Source organism: Apodemus sylvaticus, chromosome 9 (assembly GCF_947179515.1).
Source record: "Apodemus sylvaticus chromosome 9, mApoSyl1.1, whole genome shotgun sequence".
NCBI lineage: Eukaryota > Metazoa > Chordata > Mammalia > Rodentia > Muridae > Apodemus > Apodemus sylvaticus.
Window position 1 is genome coordinate 16,309,395 of NC_067480.1, and position 18,822 is coordinate 16,328,216.

Here is an 18,822-nt window from a genome sequence, read left to right on the forward strand (position 1 = left end):
ACATTTAATGCTATTGGTATTTTCAACTCAGTATTTATCTCTTCCTGGTTTTCACTGGTTAAGAGGTGAGGGTAAAAGGAAGATCTTATATGAAACATATAATAAATGTCAGTGTGACAGCCTTCTCATAGGTACAATGATTACAAGAAGGATCAATGTGCATAGTCTTCATATTGTGTTCAGGAGATTTTCTTGATTCAGATACCTATCCGCATAGTGCTCACTGTGACAAATCTGAGCTGATGGGATGCAAAACAATGAAGGATGTTGACATCGCCAGGTCAGATCTTGAGATGCTTCCTTGCTTACCTGGTCCTTTCAGATATTCTTAAGTGGTAATTGCAACATTTATTTTCTCCTTGAAATAGGTATCCTTGGTCAATCATATTACTGGTGGTTGTTAGTCCTATATTTAAATACTTAACTTCATTTTTATCTCTTTCTTGTCACTATGAGTGAGTGCATGTACAACAAGGAGTGATTTGTTTCTGAATAAAATGAATAGACTTGTTGATCATGTGACCATTTGGCATAGTTAATTTTTTTAAAAAAATATGAAATTTATGTTTCATTTTAATGGCTTGCTAAGCTGATGCTGATAAAGATTTATGTGACTGTATGTGTGTTTGTGTGCGTGTGTCTCTATGGATATATAGTCTCCATTCACTCAAATAATAGGAGTTAAAATCTGATAAAACACTACGTTAAAAGTGCTGAGCTTATTCACCCAGCACAGGAAGCTCCGGAAGAATGACTTAAATGAGGGAGCTATGGTTCCTCTGAGAAACGGAACAAAATGCTCACAGGAGCAACGAGCGAGGCAATGTGTGGAGCAGAGTCTGAAGTAAAGGCCACCCAGCAAGTGCCCTACCTGGGGATTCATCCTATAAATAGTCAGCAAACCCCAACACTATGATGAGAAGCATGTACCAAAAGGAGCATGTCATGGCTGTCTCCAGAGGAGCCCTGCCAGAGTCTTATGAATTCAGAAGCAGAAACTAGCAACCAAACTTGGACTGAGCTTGGGGTCCCCAACAGAGGATCTGGAGGGTTGTCCAGAGGAGCTGAAGGGGTATATAGCCCCATGGGAAAAACAATGAATTTGGAACCCAGATTCCCCAAGACTCCCAGGGACTGAATCATCAACCAAGGGGTATACATGGTTCCAGCCAAAAATGTGGCAGAGGAATGCCTTTTGGGGCATCAGTGGGAGGAGTGGTCTTTGGTCAGGTAAAGGCTCAATAGAGGCCACAACAAAGGGAAACAGATGGGGGGGAAGTTGGGGGAAGGTGGGACTGTGTTGGGTAGAGGGGCATATACATGGAGGCAAGGGGAAGGAGGAGGGGTAGGGAATCGTTGGGGAGGGGGGATTTTGGGAGGGGGAAATTGGGAAAGGTTTTACCATTGGCAATGTAAATGAAGAAGATACTCAATAAAAAAAGAAAGTACTGAGCTTATTATGAGCTTTCTTTTATTTTTTCATCCTAATTAATGGAAACAAGAATGGATGTATAAATTGACAATTGTCTGGCTCTCTATTGTGTGACAGGAATTGTGTGATACTTTAAATGTTGGAATTTGAGCAGTGAGTAGTAGGGGGCATGCTTTTTTGTGGTCATATAAGGAGATGAAAATGAACAACATATAAGCAACCAAATGAAGAAATATATAGAGCTGTGATTTAAAATAAAACAGGAAGTAGTACTGAATGAGCTTCTTTTTTTTTAATTTTAAAATTTCCTTTCCATTTTTTAAAGTTCCAACTGTAGTTTTCCTTTCTCCCAGTCCCCACCCTCTACTCTTTGTCTTCCTCAGCAACACCCCCCTCCTGTCTCCCCTCAGAAAAGAACAGACATCCCAGGACATCAACCAAACATAGCATAATAAGCTACTATATGACTATGCACATACCATCACATTAACACTGGACAAGGCAACCCAGTAGAAGGAGAAGAATCCCACAGGTAGGCAAAACAGTCAACTACAGCACCCACTCCCACTTCTAGGAATTCCACAAGAATGCCAAGATACTTGGGTGTAGCATATATGCAGAGGACTTAGGTCAGATCCCTATAGGATCCCTGCTCTTTGCAAGTCCTCATGAGTCCTGGTCAGTGATCCTGTGGGTCATGTTCTTGTAGTATTCCTGTATCCAGTGCTTCTTCAGATCCTTCCTCCTCTTCTTCAGCAAGACTTCCTGAGATGTGCCCAATGTTTAGCTGTGGGACTCTATATCTGCTTCAATCATTTGCTATACAAAGTCTTTTTTTATTGACATATTTTTTATTTACATTGCAAATGATTTCCCCTTTTCTGGGTTCCCACTCCCTGCAAATCCTATAAGCCCTCGTAGGCTCTGTTCCCGAACACTCTGCAGCAGGACAAACTGTAAGTTGCAGTTTCTGTGGCTGGGTTGGTGTCCTATTCCTCTACTTAAGGCCTTGCCTGGTTATAGAAGATGGCCAGTTCTGGTCCTGTGTCTCTCATTAATAGGAGTCTGCTAGGCTTAGTCTCATAGGTTCAATAGAGTCTACTTTGTGCTAGGTTTCCACTAAGCCCCCAAATGCCCTCTACTCCAGTCATCTCTCCCCCCAATCTCCTCCACACCTAATTCCTTCTAGCTCCTACACACTCCCCCTGTCCAAGCATAAAATCTATTCTGTTTCCCCTTCCTCATGTGATTCCTGCATCTCTTCTTAAGCTCTCCGTGTTACTTGGTTTCTCTAGGTCTGTGAATAGTAGCATGTTTATCCTTTACATCTAATATACATGGGTGAGAAAGTATATATAATGTCTGTCTTTCTGGATCTAAGTTGCCTCACTTAGGATGATTTTTTTTTCTAGTTCCATTTATAGGCCTGCAAATTTCATGATGTCATTGTTTCATTAACAGCTAAGTAGTACTCCATTGTGTAAATGTACTACAATTTCTTCATCTATTATTTGTTTAAAGAACATCTAGGTTGTTTTCAGGTTCTGTTTATTATGAATAAAGCTTCCATGAACATAGCTGAGGAAGTGTCTTTATGGGAGGATGGGATGTTCTTTGGGTATATCCCCAGGAGTGGTATAGCTGGGCCTTAATTCTAATTTTTTTAAGAATCCACCATATTGATTTCCAAAGTACAAGTTTGTACACCCACCGGCAGTGGAAGACTGTTTTCCTTGGTCTATATCCTTGTTAGTATTAACTGTCACTTGTGTTTTTGATCTTAGCCATTCTGACCTGTGTAACATGGAATCTCAAAGCTGTTTGATTTGGATTTCCTGACAGATAAGGATTTTGAATATTTCTTTAAGAGTTTCTCAGATATTTCAGATTCTGCTGGTGAGAAATTTCTATTTAGATTGGTACTCTGATTTTTAGTTGGATTATTTGGTTTGTTGATGCCTAGTTTATGGGTTCTTTACTTATTTTGGATAGTTGTTATCTATCAGATATAGACTTGGTGAAAATCTTTACTCATTTTGTGGGCTGCCATTTTATCCTATTGACACTCCTTTACCTTCCAGAAGCTTTTCAGTTTCATGAGGTCCCATTTGATATTGGTGTTCTTCTGTTCAGGAAGTGTCTCTTGTGTCAATGAGTTCAAGGCTATCACCCACATTCTCTTCTCTCAGGTTCAATGTATTTGGTTTTATAATTAGGTCTTTGATCCACTTGGACTTGAGTTTTATGCAGAGTGATAAATATGGATCTATTTGCATTTTTCTACATGCAGACATCTAGTTAGACCAGTACCATTTGTCAAAGTTTTTTTTCCCATTGTATATTTTTTGCTTCTTTATTAAAAAGCTGTTGTACATATGTGTGTGGATTTATATCTTTGGTTAGATTCCACTGATCAACATGTCTGTTTTTATCTCAATACCGTGTGGGATTTTTTTTTTTTAATCACTACAGCTCTGTAGTACAACTTAAAATAAGGAATAGTGATGTCTCTCGAAATTCTTTTATTGTAAGGGATTGTTCTAGGTATGCTGAGTTTTTGCTTTTCATATGAAGTTGAGTATTGTTCTTTTAAGCTCTGCATAGATGTGTGTTGGAATATTGATAGAATTTCATTGAATCTATAGATTGTTTTAAGCAAATGGCTATTTTTATAACTGGGTTTATGTTAACCCTACCAATACATGGGCATGTGAGATCCTTCCATCTTTTTTCATTTTTAATTTCTTTTTTCAAAACTTTGAAGTTTTTATCCTACAGGTCTTTCACTTTCCTAGTTACAGTTACCCCAAGATATTTTATGTAATTTGTGTCTATTGTGAAGGGTGTTGTTTGTTTATTTCTTTCTCAGACCAATTATCATTTGTATATAGGAGGGTCACTGATCCTTTTGAGTTAATCTTGTATCCAACTCACTTGGCTGAACATATATATGAGTTGTAAAAATTTCCTGGTAAATTTTGGGGGTCACTTATGCGTATTCTCATATCATACTTGAATACTTTGACTTCTTCCTTTTTGGTTTGTATCCCTGTGATCTTGTCTTGCTGTCTTACTGCTCTAAGGGAGGGTTTCAAGTTCTATATTGAATAAATAGTAAGAGAGTGGGCAGCCTTGTCTTATCCCTGATGACATCAGCCAGAACAATCTCTTTGGTGGTTAAATCAATGCCAAATTCAATATAAATATCAACCAGTGTACAGTTCTGAGGCAGCCAGGATTTCTCCAGAATTTCAAAAATAGCTTGTGTGGCATGAGTCATGATGTCCACTTCAGTCTGCCCTACAAAACAAAATTTTGCAGCAATGAGTTGCTCCTCAGACCACTGGGGATCATGGTTGGCATTATCCTCCACTTTTGGTGGATAAAACTTGTACCCCTCCTTTACACAAGGATTCCTTTTGAGAAAAGATACAGTTGCTATTCTTTGGCACGCGGATTCAATTGGAAACATTTCATACTGGGGTGCAATGAAAGCAGTCACCCCAAAGTTCTTGTTGAAGCAGTTTTTATACCAGCTTCCCATAACAACTGAAACCATAGCTGGTGATCTTATTGGAGATTGCAGCTTTGCCTTCCAGGTAGTTCCTTCTAGCTGCATTCCCTGCTGTAATTCGGTCCTTGGACTGTAGGACTCTTCCTGGATTATCTAACAATTCATAGACTTCTTTTGTTTCACCCTCATAGAAATTCTTCCCAGTGTTCAGTACTTCAACTGTTTCCATTATCATAAGTTAACTAGAGGTGTAGACCCTGGGGGTGGGAAGCTGGAGGTGGAGATATAGCGCTCTAGAAAACAAGAGGGATCACAGAATTAGAGGGCAGGAAAAGGAGGTGTAACTCATGGACGTGCCCTAGTGTGGAAGCTATTAAAAGCCTAGCCAATGAACCCAAGGTTGGGGTACAGGTTCTTAAAGTATGCCCTAATGATTCTTAGGATTTCCATAGAGTCTGTTGTTATGTCTCCCTTTTCATTTCTGATTTTATCTATTTGGGTATTGGATATTTATCTCTTTTGCTGCCTTTTACTTAGTTTGGCTGTTAATGCATGAGGTTCAATGTGTGATTGAAGCTGTAGCAATTTTTTTAAATGTAGGCACCCTTGCCCCTGGAGCATAGATGTTAAGAAGTGAAAAGTCATTTTAGATGATTTTTCCTTTGAAGAGTATGAAATGTTTTTCTCTTGTTTTTTGCTTAATTTTGCTTTGAAGTCAATTTTGTTAGCTATTAGAATAGCTAAACCAGCTTGCTCTTATATTCATGTGCTTGAAAAAAGTCTTTTTCTAATGCTTAGTTCTGAAGTTATGTCTACTTTTGAGGTTGTGGTATGTTTCTTGAATATAGAAGGAGGATATATCCTGTTTATGTATCCATTTTGTTAGCATGTGCCATTTTATAGGAGAATTGGGCTCTTTGATATTGGGAGACATTTATCACCAATGATTATTAATCCTGATAATTTGTTGTTGGTGGTGATAGTGGTAGTATGTATGTAAACATATGTGTGTGCATTTGTGTGCATGTATGTACATATATTATGTGTTTCCCAACTTTGGATTGTCCTGGTGTGAGATTATTTATTGCCTGTGTTTTTGTTGGTGTAGACAACCTCATTGACTTGGAGTTTTCTTTTCAGTACCTTTTATACAACTGCATTTATGGATATTTTTTAAATTTGACTTTTGCATGGAATGTCTTGATTTTATGTATAATGATTGAAAATTTTGCTGGATATAGTAGTATGGGTTGGTATCCAGGGCTCTTAGAGTCTATAAGACATCTGTCCAAGCTTTTAGAGTCTCTGTTGAGAAGCTGGTTGGAATCCTCATAGGTCTGCTATTGCATGTTACTTGGCCTTTTTACTTCTTGGCCCTCATCATTTTTAATATTCTTTCTTTGTTATGAATGTTTAGTGTTTTGGTTATTTTGTGGCAAGGGACATTCTTTCTGGTCCAGTCTATTCAGTTTTGTCAGCTTTTTGTACTTTTATATATATCCTCTTTTGTATGTGTCCTTCTCTAGGTAAATTTTCTTTTATCATTTTGTACTGCATATTTCTGGGTATTTGAGCTAGGATTATCCTCCTTCTTCTATTCTTATTCCACCCTCTATTCTTGGGTGGAGTTCTGATGCCCAGTTGCAGGCCATGCCAGTCAGAAGAACAGATGATGCAACTTGCCCATGGAATTGTCCCGTTTCCTAGATTCACTTCTCAAAGACCCATGCACTAGTTCCCTGTCCCCTTGTCACACCTCACAACTTGCCTTGCTGCAGGCCTCTGGCCCCAATCCAACTTGAGCATACCTCCACTGCTCAGGTGAAGGACACACCATTCAGAAAAACAGGTCAGTGACCCAACTAAGAGAAGGGTCCCTAGAACTCCATTCTGTAGGTGCTCCAAAATCATTGACTGTCTAGTCCTGCCCTATCCCCTTCCTTCCTGCTACTGTGACTCAGGCCCAACTTAAATTAACTTCCACTGTCTAAGAGCCAGCCACACCAGCCTGAAGAACTGGTGCATGCAAGCAAGCCAGAAAAAAAGATAGACAAACTGAAGCAGACTTCCTGTTGGACCAGATACCATATTGACTACCAGAACCACAGATCACAGATCCAACCAGTGGTTAAGAGAGCTGGACATGATGATGCACTCCTATAGTCACAGTAGTTAAATAGGATGAAAAATAAGGATCTCATTTGTTTTCTTTCTATTTATTTAAAAAATTTCTTTCATACTATATGTTTTCACCCTATTTTACCCTCTGCTATTGCTCCCAGATCATCCTCACCTTCTTTCCCATCATTGAAAACAAAAAGAGTACAAACAAAAGTCAAGGCAAATATTGAAACAAGAATGAGAGAGAGAGAGAGAGAGAGAGAGAGAGAGAGAGAGAGAGAGAGAGAGAGAGAGAGAATACTAAATTGAAACAAAAATTCCACAAAATGGAAAAAAAATAGAGTCCACGTTTTGTTGGTCATCTTCTGGGCATAGAGCACATATTTGAAAGTTAAGACATATCCAATACTCCATTGGAGAAACATAATTATTTTTACCCCCAAGGGGGATTAATTAGTAGTAGCTTCTGGGATGGATGTGGTCTTGATTTACCTGTGTGAGCGTTGTCTGGTCTGTCACAATATCTTCATATGTGTATTAGTTTGGTTGTGTCTGAAACACCCTGTTTGCTTGGAGTCATCCACCATCTCTAGCTCTTTTGGACTTTCTGCCTTCTTTGTCACACAGATTCTTCTATCTTGGGGAGAGGATTTTAATGACTACACCCATTTAGGATGAATAGCTCCAAAATCTCTCACTTTCTGATCATTGACTAGGAATGGTTCCCTATATTTTTTGCTATTTTCTACAAGAAGGTGCTTCTCTGGTATGTGTTGAGAAATTCACAGATTTGTGGGCATATCAATATCTCATACTGTTGTAACTCTTTTTTAAAGAACTTGTAGAGCATCTTGTGAGACAATAATTTAGTTTTGTATTTTCAACCTGTTTTGGTGGTAGAATGCTTTTATATACCTTTAACCATCCCTGTATCTCTGGGATGAAGCCAACTTGATCATTGTGGAGAAACATTTGATATTTTCTTGGATTCATCAAAAGTTCTTATTGCCAACAATAAAAAAATTTGCTTCAGATATACTGAATGTCATCCTTTAAAAAAAAACTCTACATCTAGCTATTCTACCTGAAATACATGTAAAAGTTTCTATCTAGCACACTCAAAGATAAATTATTTGTAAATATTGATTTATATCAGTAACATTAGAACTATATTTTCCATGTAATATCCAAGTACAGATTTTTCATATGGCTTTCAAGAAATATGAAACTTATACATGTCCATATACATGCTCATGTATGCATTATAGCTTGGAATGTTCTTTATCTAGTTAACAACTCTTTGTTCTTTAATATTTGATAATTAAATATTCTTTGCCTTTATACCAAAGAGAGATGGGATCTATTTGTGTTTAGCTTGATCTTGGTCATGAGCCAAAATATAAGAAAAGTGTCCCATTATGAACTAATAAGATGTGTGGGTAGATGATTGTCCAGATCACCATGTTATTTCACAGCCTTTGGTTGAGCTATTCATTATAAAAGCAAACATTATTCTTGGCACATTTATTGTTGAGCTTCTCACATGGATATAGTTTTACTGGAAAGATCATATCAATCCACATCCTTAAAATATAAGGAGGACAAAAGTAAATTTCTGTATATCAGATTAGTTTAATAACAAAACATTTGATATGAAATAATTCAGTTCCTATAGTAATTCAACAATGAACTTGAACAATGCCATACTTTTTAGATATATAGTTAATTACTTCTTGCAAGATTAATGTCTTAGTTTGCTATCTGTTGCTGTGATAAAATACCTTTACCAAAAGCAAATTGAGGAAAAACTTGATGTCACTTTAGGTTACAGTTAGTCATCTGGAAGACAGGACAGGAAGTCAAGGCAGGAACCTGGAAGAAGGAACTGTAAACTGGACTTTGGAGGAATAGTAATCTGTTCATAGCTTTCTCAGTTGCACCCATAACTATATACCCAAGGGTAAAACTTCCCCTCCCTTCACAGTGCAATACTCCTACATCAATCATTGATTTAGAAAGAAATGACTGACAGACAACTCAATGTTACATTTTCTTAATTGACCTTCCTTTTCCAAGATAATTTAAGCTGGTATTAGCTAACCCAGATATATACAACTGCCTAATTATTACAAACCAGCTATAGGATACTTTAGTCTTCCAACAAAATTTATGTGTCTTGTTTTGTTCAATCTTTTCTTCCTAAGTTCAGTCAAACTTCTAAAGTCTGTAGGTTTTTCATGAATGTCATGATGGTCTTAAAGCGTGTTGTCTTCTGGCTGATCTTTCACCCAGTGTTGCACTTTGCAGATCCATCCTGTTTAGTGTAGTTCCTTCCTTTCCACTGCTGTTTCTGTTCCAGACTGTGAGTGAAGCACAGTTTATCTACTCTCCAGGTGATATGCAGTTCTCAGTTTGGGTACCTATAATTAAAACTGTTATGAATATGTGAATTTTGATCTTTGTATACACCTATGGTTTTATTTACCTTGGATGAGCATAACGACTCGAACTTCTGTGTTTTATAGTAATATAAATAATGTGTATAACTTGACATTAAGAAAGAAATCAATAAGTAATAAGCAAAATTTTTTGATGATAGTTTGGCAAATACAACATTAAGTGAGCTAGGTAGCATATTTGAAAACATGGTTGCTATCATTTGTAATTAAGAAAAAGCAGAACTGATAACGATGGTCTAAAGAGATGTCCCATTAGAAAACTGCCTACTATGCATCATGGGGACCTGAATTGGTATCCTCAGCACCCAAGGGGATAAAAGACAACTATGGCTTGCATCCATAGCCCTAGTTCTCGCTGGTCATGGTAGAGTTGGGTTTGGGGAGTGAGTCATGTGTAGGCATAGTCCTAAAGTTCATTGGCCAGCCAGCATTGCTGAGTTTAGCATTAGGTATCGTGAGAGACTTTGTCTCAAAGAACAAAGGTAAAGAGTGGATGTGGAAAGACATCCTGGACTTTTTACCTCAATATGCATATGAATATGTACTCACATACATACATGATGTCATCTACAGTAACAGGTATATAACCTTAAAAACAGACACACAATAAATAAATATACAGAAATGCACAAGTGTATAGCTATTAGGATGAGTAAAATTAAAGAGTAGCAAAGCTCCAATCTGGATGTGAATGAAGCCTCCTGAATTTTCATGTGTTGCCTTGGACACTACTAAGTGACATTGCTATTTTCTAACATAGTTTGACCCTTTCTCAGTTTTTCTAAAACAAGTTTAAGCATATGGCTCCATCTAGTGTGTAAAAGGGAAGAAACACCCCGTTGAATTAAAAACAATTACAAATACAAAATTTTAACTTCATTCTTATTTAGATATTTTGACTTCATTTTAAATCTTTCTCAACAGTAATTGATGATTTTGTGGTAGAAAAAGACAAAGGTATGGCTAAGTGAAATGAAATAAACATCTTTCTAAATACTGCCACTTTAATAGATGGCAGAATGGACAAGAGGTACTTTTTGTAACATGGGGAAATCCTAGATGTTGACTGTGTAAAGTGGTATGTTGAAACAGAATCCTATGAAAGCAGAAACGTCCCTGCTTTTTAATTAACAATATTTTTGTTTCCTTTTACTTTTTTTCCTTTTTAACTGGTTATTTTATTTATTTACATTTCAAATGTTATACCCCTTCCTGGCTTTCCCTCTGCAAACCTCCAATCTCATCCTCCCTCTACCCTTCTTCTATGAAGGTGCTTCCCCATATCCATCCACTCCTGCCTCACTGCCCAGCTTCTACAGCACTAAGGGCCTTACCTTCCATTGATACCAGATCAGGCAATCCTCTGGTCCATATGCAGATGGAGCCATGGGTCCCTCCATGTGTACTCTTTGGTTGGTGGTTTAGTCCCGGAGAGCTCTGGGGAGTCTGGTTGGTTGATATTGTTGTTCCTCCTATGGGGTTGCAAACCCCTTCAGCTCCTTCAGTTCTTCCCCTAACTCCTCCATTGGGGTTCCTCTGCCCAGTCTGATGTTTGGCTGCAAGCATCAGCATCTGTATTGGACAGGCTCAGGCAGAGCCTCTCAGGGGAAAGCTATATCAGACTATTATCAGCCAAAAGATGCCCCAACATACAACAAGGCCACATGGTCAACTATGTTCATAGCAGCCTTATTTATAATAGCCAGAAACTGGAAACCACCCAGATATTCCTCAGCAAAGCAATGGGCACAGAAAATGTGGTACATTTACACAACAGAATACTACTCAACTATTAAAAACAATGGCTTCATGAAATTCACAGGTAAATGGACAAAACTAGAAAATATCATTCTGAGTGAGGGAACCCAGTCACCCAGGGCACTCACTGATAAGTGGATATTGGACAAAAAGCTCCAACTACCCACAATACAACTAGCAGAACATATGAAGCTCAAGAAGAAGGAAGATAAAAGTGTGGATGCTTCAGCCAAACTTAGAAGGGGGAATAAAACAATCATAGGATGTAGAGGGAGGGAGAGACCTGAGAAAAGAGAGAAGGGAGAGGTAAAATGGGGGCAGAGTCAGGTGTAGGAGGAGATGGGGGAGAAGTGTAGAGTTTCAGGAAACTGAATGGAGGTTTGTAGCAGTGGGGGATGAGGAACTAGGGGTAGCTACTAGAAAGTTCCAGATGTCAGGGAAGCAAGAGGTTCCCAGAATCCAAAGGGGATGACATTAGCTAAAATACCCAGAAGGTAGATAGAATCTGTAGAGACCATATCCAGGAGTTAGGCACAGCTCGTGGTTGAGGGATAGGGCTACCCACTCATCTCAAAAATATTAATCCAGAATTGTTCCTGTCTGAAGGAAATGCAAGGACAAAGAGTGGAGCAGAGACTGAAGAAAAGGCCATCCATAGACTGCCTCACTTAGAGATCCAACCCATCTGCAGACACCAATCCCAAACTCTTGATGTTTTTACTTTTTTTTTTGTTTAGTATAAGTTTAGTAAAAATTATGGTTTCTATCTTAAATGTGTGCTATATATCAAAGGCTTGTTGAAGGTAGTATTAGGAACTGGTAGAATGTCTACATTGTGAGGCCTTGTTAGGTGGGATAGGTTGCTGGGGGCACAGCCTCACGTGTGTATCTTGTCTACAAACAGTATTCTATCTCTGCTTTATTCACACTGCTAGGGAACAGCCTCAGCTGAGGGAAGTCCAGGTTGTTAAAGCACAGGAACTTTGTCAAACAGTGCCTTCAGGATGTTAGGCATCGCTAGCCTGATGTAAGCTACCTGGGGCTCCCACATTCTACATGAATGATGGTTTTCTTACTCTAGACCTACAAACAATGGAGCCAAGTGACTGTGGATTGAAACCTTTGAGACTAGGAGACAAAAAATAAACATTTCTCCAATTTAAGTTGTCCAATTTAAGTTGCCACTGGAATGGGACGTTGAGTAGAATAATATCAAAATGAATGTGGAACAAAATCATTTGTAGTTCTTTGACCACAGATCTTTTATTCAGTTGCTCATTTATTCCTCAGACTTTAATTTATCACCCAACATGTGCCAGATACAAAACCAGGTTTTGCACATGTAATAATCAGTAAGGTACAGTGCCTATGTTATAAAAGTTCCTTTATGGCCTTCCACTGGAGCAGATCACCAGCTTGTCTGCTGCTCTGACGACACCACAATCTGAAGGCCTCCGAGGAGTTCAAGTGCATGCAGATAAGGGGCCTTCCCAATCAACCTCAGCAGCTGGCAAGCACTAAGAGCCCAGTAGACTCAGGACTCTTCACCCCCCAAGTCCTCAACCTACTGATTTCCAGTCCCCTTTTAGCTTGTGCCTTCAACCCAGGGCAGATCAGCAGATTGTCTGCTCCTCTGAATACCTAATGATTTGAAGGCCTCCCAGGAGTTTTGATGCATGCAGGACAACTGACCATGCAACAGTCTAAAGGCCTCCAAGGAGTTCTGCTGCACACAAGACAAGAGAACCCACAGTCTGAAGACCTCCCAGGAGAACAGCTCCACACAAGGCAACACCTTGACTACTCCTCTGAAGACCCAACAGTCTGAAGGCCTCCCAGGAGATATGCTGCAGGTCACCCATATACATACCCCTCTCAACACCTCATGAACTTAAGGCTGCATAAGGAGACCTCCCAGGAGACCTGCAGCAAACCAGGGACACAGGAGGCAGGCTCCATACACAGATACCCAGACTAACTATCTCGAGAGATAACCAGATGGCAAAAGGTAAGTGCAAGACCATAAGCAAGAGAAGCCAATATACTTTGACATTATCAGAATCCAGTTCTCCCACCACAGCAAGCCCTGAATACACTAACACATCTAAAAATGAGGAATCTGACCTGAAATTATATCTCATGAAGACAATAGAGTCCTTTAAGTAGGTATAAATAACTCATTGAAAGACATACAGGAAAACACAGGTTAAACAGGTAAAAGACCTTAAAAGGGAAACAAATGAAACCCTTAAACAAATACATGAAAACACAGTCAAATAGGTGAAGGAACTGAACAAAGTGGTCCAAGACTCAAAGTGGAAATAGAAACAATAAAGAAAACACAAATGGAGGCAACTCTTGAAATGGAAAAACCTCAGAAATACGTCAGAATTACAGATGTAAGCATCACCAACAGAATACAAGAGATTGAAAAAATCTCAGTTGTAGAAGAAATATTAGAAAATATTGAAGAAACTGTCAGAGAAAATTCAAAACATTAAAAAAAACTCCTAATCCCAAACATTCAGAAAAATCCCAGACATAATGAAAGGACCAAATCTACGAATAATAGGAATAGAAGAGAGTGAAGATTCCCAGCTTAAAGAACCTAAAAATATCTTCAACAAATCATGAAAGAAAACGTTCCCAAACGAAAGAAAGAGATGACCATAAATGTACAAGAAGCCTAGAGGACATCAAATAGATTGGACCAGAAAGGAAATTCCTCCATGCACATAATGAAAACACTAAATGCTCAGAACAAAGAATATTAATAGCTTTAAGGGAAAAAGCCCAAGTAACATATAAAAATAGACATATCACAATTACACCAGACATCTCAACGGAGACTATGAAAGCTAGAACAGTCTGTCATGTAGACCCTAAGAGTACACAAATGACAGCCCAGGCTACTATACCCAGCAAAACTCTCAATCAACAGAGATGGAGAAAACAAAATATTCCAGAAAAAAAAAAACAAATTGAAGTAATATCTACTTATCAGCTGCTCTACAGATTATTCTTGAAGGAAAACTCCAACACAAGGAGGGTACCTACACCAAAGAGAAAACAAGATATTAACCAACTCACAACAAAGCCAAAATGTGAGAGACACATATACATAGTGCCACTTACAATAACAAACAAAACAGGAAGTAACAATCATCTGTCTTTAATATCTCTTAACATCAATGAACTCAATTCCCCATAAGACTGGATATGCAAGCAGGATCCAGCATTTTGCTGCATACAAGAAACACACTTAAATAACAAAGACAGATATTACCTCAGAGTAAAAAGCTAAAAAAAAGTGGTCTAAGAAAATTGTTCCATAAAACAATTTGGAGTTCCCATCCTAATATCCAATAAACTAGACTTTCAATGAATAGTTATCAAGCAAGATGGGGAAGGACATTTCATATCTGTCAAAGGAAAAACCCACCAAGAGGAAGTCTCAATTCTGAACATCTATGTGCTGAATGCAAGGGGGCCAACATCCATAAAAGAAACTTTACTAAGACTCAAAACACACATTGAATGCCACACAATACAAGTAGGAGACTTCAATAGTTCCCTCTCACTAATGGACAGGTCATTGAAACAGAGGCTAAATAGACACAGTGAAACTAATAGAGGTTATGAACCAAATGGATTTAACAGACATATACAGAACATTTCACCTGAAAACTAAAGAAAATATGTTCTTCTCAGCACCTCATGTTACCTTCTCCAAAATCCACCATATAATCCATCACAAAGCAAGCATAAACCAATAAAAGACTATTGAAACAATCCCATGCATCCTATCAGTTCTCCACAGACTGGGGTTAGATTTCAATAGCAACAAAAGCAACAGAAAACTGAAATATCCATGGAAACTGAACAATGATTTATACAATAATAATTTATGGAAGAAATAAAGAAATCAATGAATTCCTGGAATTCAATGAAAATAATGACACAGCATACCCAAATTTATGGAACATAATGAAAGCAGTGTTAAGAGGAAATTCTGAGCACTAAGTGCCCTGGTAAAGAAATTGGAGAGATTCTACACACTAGCAACTTAACATCACGCCTGAGAGCTCTAGAATGAAAGAAAGCAAACACTCCCAAGAGGATTATAAGGCAGAGAATAGTCAAACTCAGGGCCAGAATCAACCACACAGAATCAGAGAACTATACAAAGAATCATGAAAACCAAAAGCTGGTTCTTTGAGAAAATCAAATAAATCCCTAGCCAAACTAACTAAAGGGCCCAGAGACAGTATCTAAATTAACAAAATCAGAAATGAAAAGGGAGACATAACAACTGAAACTGAGGAAATTAAAAAAAAAATCATCAGATCCTACTACAAAGATTATACTCAACAAAACAGGAAAATCTAGATGAAATGGGTAGTTTTCTAGGAAAATACCACTTTCCCAATTTAAATCAAGGGCAGGTAAACTATCTAAACTTGCCCATATTCCCTAAGGAAATAAAAGAAGTCACTAAAAACCTCTCAACCATAAAATGCTCATGGCCAGATGGCTTTAGTGCAGAATTCTACCAGTCCTTCAAAGAATAGCTAATGTCAATAGTTCTCAAACTATTTCATAAAATAGAAACAGAGGGCACACTACTTAATTCATTCTATGAAGCCACAATTACTCTGATATCTAAAACACAGAAGGACCCAACAAAAAGGGATGTTCAGACCAATTTCCCTTATGAATATCGATACAAAAATACTCAATAAGATTTTTGCAGACTGAATCTAAGAGTACATCAAAACCATCCTTTACCATGATCAAGTAGGCTTCATTCCAGGGGAACAAGGTTGGTTCAATATGGGAAAAATCATTACCATCATCCACTATATAAACAAACTCAAAGAAATAAATCACTTGATCATCTTATTAGATGCTGAAAAGGCATTTGACAAAATATAACACCCCTTTATGTTAAAAGTATTGGAGAGATCAGGAATTCAATTCCCAAACCAAAACATAATAAAAGCAATATACAGCAAATCAACAGCTAACATCAAATTAAGTGGGGAGATACTTGAAGAATTCACACTAAAATCAGGGACAAGACAAGGATACTCAATTAACTCAAGTAAATCAGTAGTCTTCCATTATACAAATGATAAATGGACTGACAAAGAAATTAGAGAAACAACACCCTTCACAATCATCACAAATAATATAAAATATCTTGGAGTAACTCTAACCAAACAAGTGAAAGATTTATATGACAAGCACTTCAAGTCTCTCAAGAAAGAATTCATAGAAGATCTCAGAAAATGGAGAGATCATCCATGTTCATGGCAAGAACAATTGCCACATTTATATGGAAAAAAAAAACCAAGTTAGCAAAAACAATTCTTAACAATACAATAACTTCTGGAGGGAATCACAATTCCTGACATGAAGCAGTACTACAGACCAATAGTGATAAAAGCTGCATGGTACTGGTACACAGATAGACAGGTTGGTCAATGAAATAGAATTGAAGACCCAGAAACAAAACCGCACACTAACAGACACTTGATCTTTGACAAAGAAGTTAAAAATATACAATGGAAAAAAGAAAGCATCTTCAAGAAATAGTGCTGGTTTAACTCACAGTCAGTAGGTACAAAAATGAATATATATCTATATTTGTCACCTTGCATGAAGCTCAAGTCCATGTGCATCAAGGACCTCAACATAAAACCAGATACACTGAACCTGATAGAAGAGAAAGTGGAAAAGTATCTTTATCTCATTGGCACAGAGAACACTTCCTAAACAGGACTCCAATGGCTCAGGCTCTAAGATAAAGAATTGATAAATGGGACATCATTAATCTGAAAATCTTCTGTAAGGCAAAGAACATAGTCAAAAGAACAAATCAGCAACCTAGAGAATGGGAAAAATCTTCACCAATACCACATCTGATAGAGGGCTATCAGATATCCAAATGTATCATATATCCAAAATGTATAAAGAACTCAAGTTTACCTCCAACAAAACCAAACAATTTAATCAAAAAATGGGATATAGAACTAAACAGAATTTACATGTCTGAGAAGTACTTAGAGATGTGTTCAAAGTCCTCCATCATCAGGGAAATGAAAATCAGAGTGACTCTGAGATTCCACCTGACACCAAACAGAATGACTAAGATTAGGCCTTGGTGCCCTTCTATGAGATAGATCTCAAGTTGGGCCAGTCATTGGACTGACTTTCTTTCGGTCTCTTCTCCATTTTATCCCTGCAGTTCTTTTAGACAGGAACAGTTCTGGATTAGATATTAAGGCTGTGGTTTAGTAACCCTGTCCCTTCGCTTGAGGCCCTGTCTATTTCCTGAAGGTAGATTCTTAGAGTTCCCTTTCCCCAGTGTTGTGCATGTTGGCTACGGTCACTCCCATTGAGTCCTTAGAGTCTCTTACTTCCAAGATCTCTGCTACTTTCTAGAGAGTACCGCACCTCAACCTAAGACTACTTATTTCCATTCATTCTCTTGGCCCTTTGGCTTCTCTCCTGCCCCCTCCTCCATACCTAATCCTGTTCCCCCTTGTCTTCTACCATGTTCATAACAGCCTTATTTGTAATAGCCAGAAGCTGGAAAAAACACAGATGTTGTTGGTTTCTGCACAAAATGTCCTGTCTGCTCGACGTGCTCACTCGCCCAGGCTGCGGGGAGACGGGAGATGTGGGCCGCAATGAGATACACCAGGCCAAACAGTTCCACGTGGGACTTTATTTAAGATAAAGAAGGAGTAGCGGGCGGGAAGGAAGGAGAGAATGAGAGAAGAAAAAAGAGAACGGGGAAGAAGTGCTGCCCAGTTATATACCTGTGGTGACGTAATTACAGGTAAAGGTAGACTAGGCAGCTGTTGCCTTGGAAACAGACCTATACATTGTCTTAATTGTTGCTTGTATGGTGTCACAAGCCTTGCAGGCCTCGGTACCTACAGATGTACCTCAAGGGATACAAAAATGGATGCAGAAAATGTGGTTCATTTCACAATGGAATACTATTGAGCTATTATAAATGAGGACATCACGAATTTTGCAGGCAAATGGATGGAATTAGAAAATATCAACCATCAGACTGAGCTCAGGGATCCTGGTGGGACAGCTGGTAGAAGGAACTAGAGGAATGGAAGGGGATTGCTACCCCACTGGAGAACATTGGCCTGACCACCCAGTTCTCTTAGAGTCTAGACCACCAACAAAAGAGTGTACCTGGAGGGATCCATGGCTCTGGATACATATGTAGCAGAGAATGACCTTGCCTGACAGTGGTGGGAGAGGAAGCCCTTGGTCACAGGGTGTTTGAAGTCCCAGTATAGGGGGATGCTGGAGCAGTGGAGCAGGAAAGTGTGAGTAGGTAGGGGAGCACCCTCACACAGGCAAGGAGGAGGGCTGATGTGGGATGGGGCGTTGATGGAGGGATAATGGGAAGTGGGATATCATGGGATGGGGGGTGGGTAAGGGGTAACTGGGAAGTGGGATGTCATTTGGGACGTAAACAAATGGAATGATTAATAAAAGAATAAAAA

The 18,822-nt window shown here is 38.6% G+C and overlaps 1 protein-coding gene across 1 annotated transcript in view; it reads left to right on the forward strand.

Moving 5' to 3' along the window:
• The first annotated feature begins 13,282 nt into the window (after positions 1 to 13,282).
• Positions 13,283 to 18,822, forward strand: part of LOC127692776 (solute carrier organic anion transporter family member 6C1-like) — a 109,721-nt gene continuing 104,181 nt past the window's right edge. Inside the window, exon 1 of the mRNA XM_052193373.1 lies at positions 13,283 to 13,292. Coding sequence (XP_052049333.1) covers positions 13,283 to 13,292 — 10 coding nt within the window. The remainder of the gene's footprint in view (positions 13,293 to 18,822) is intronic.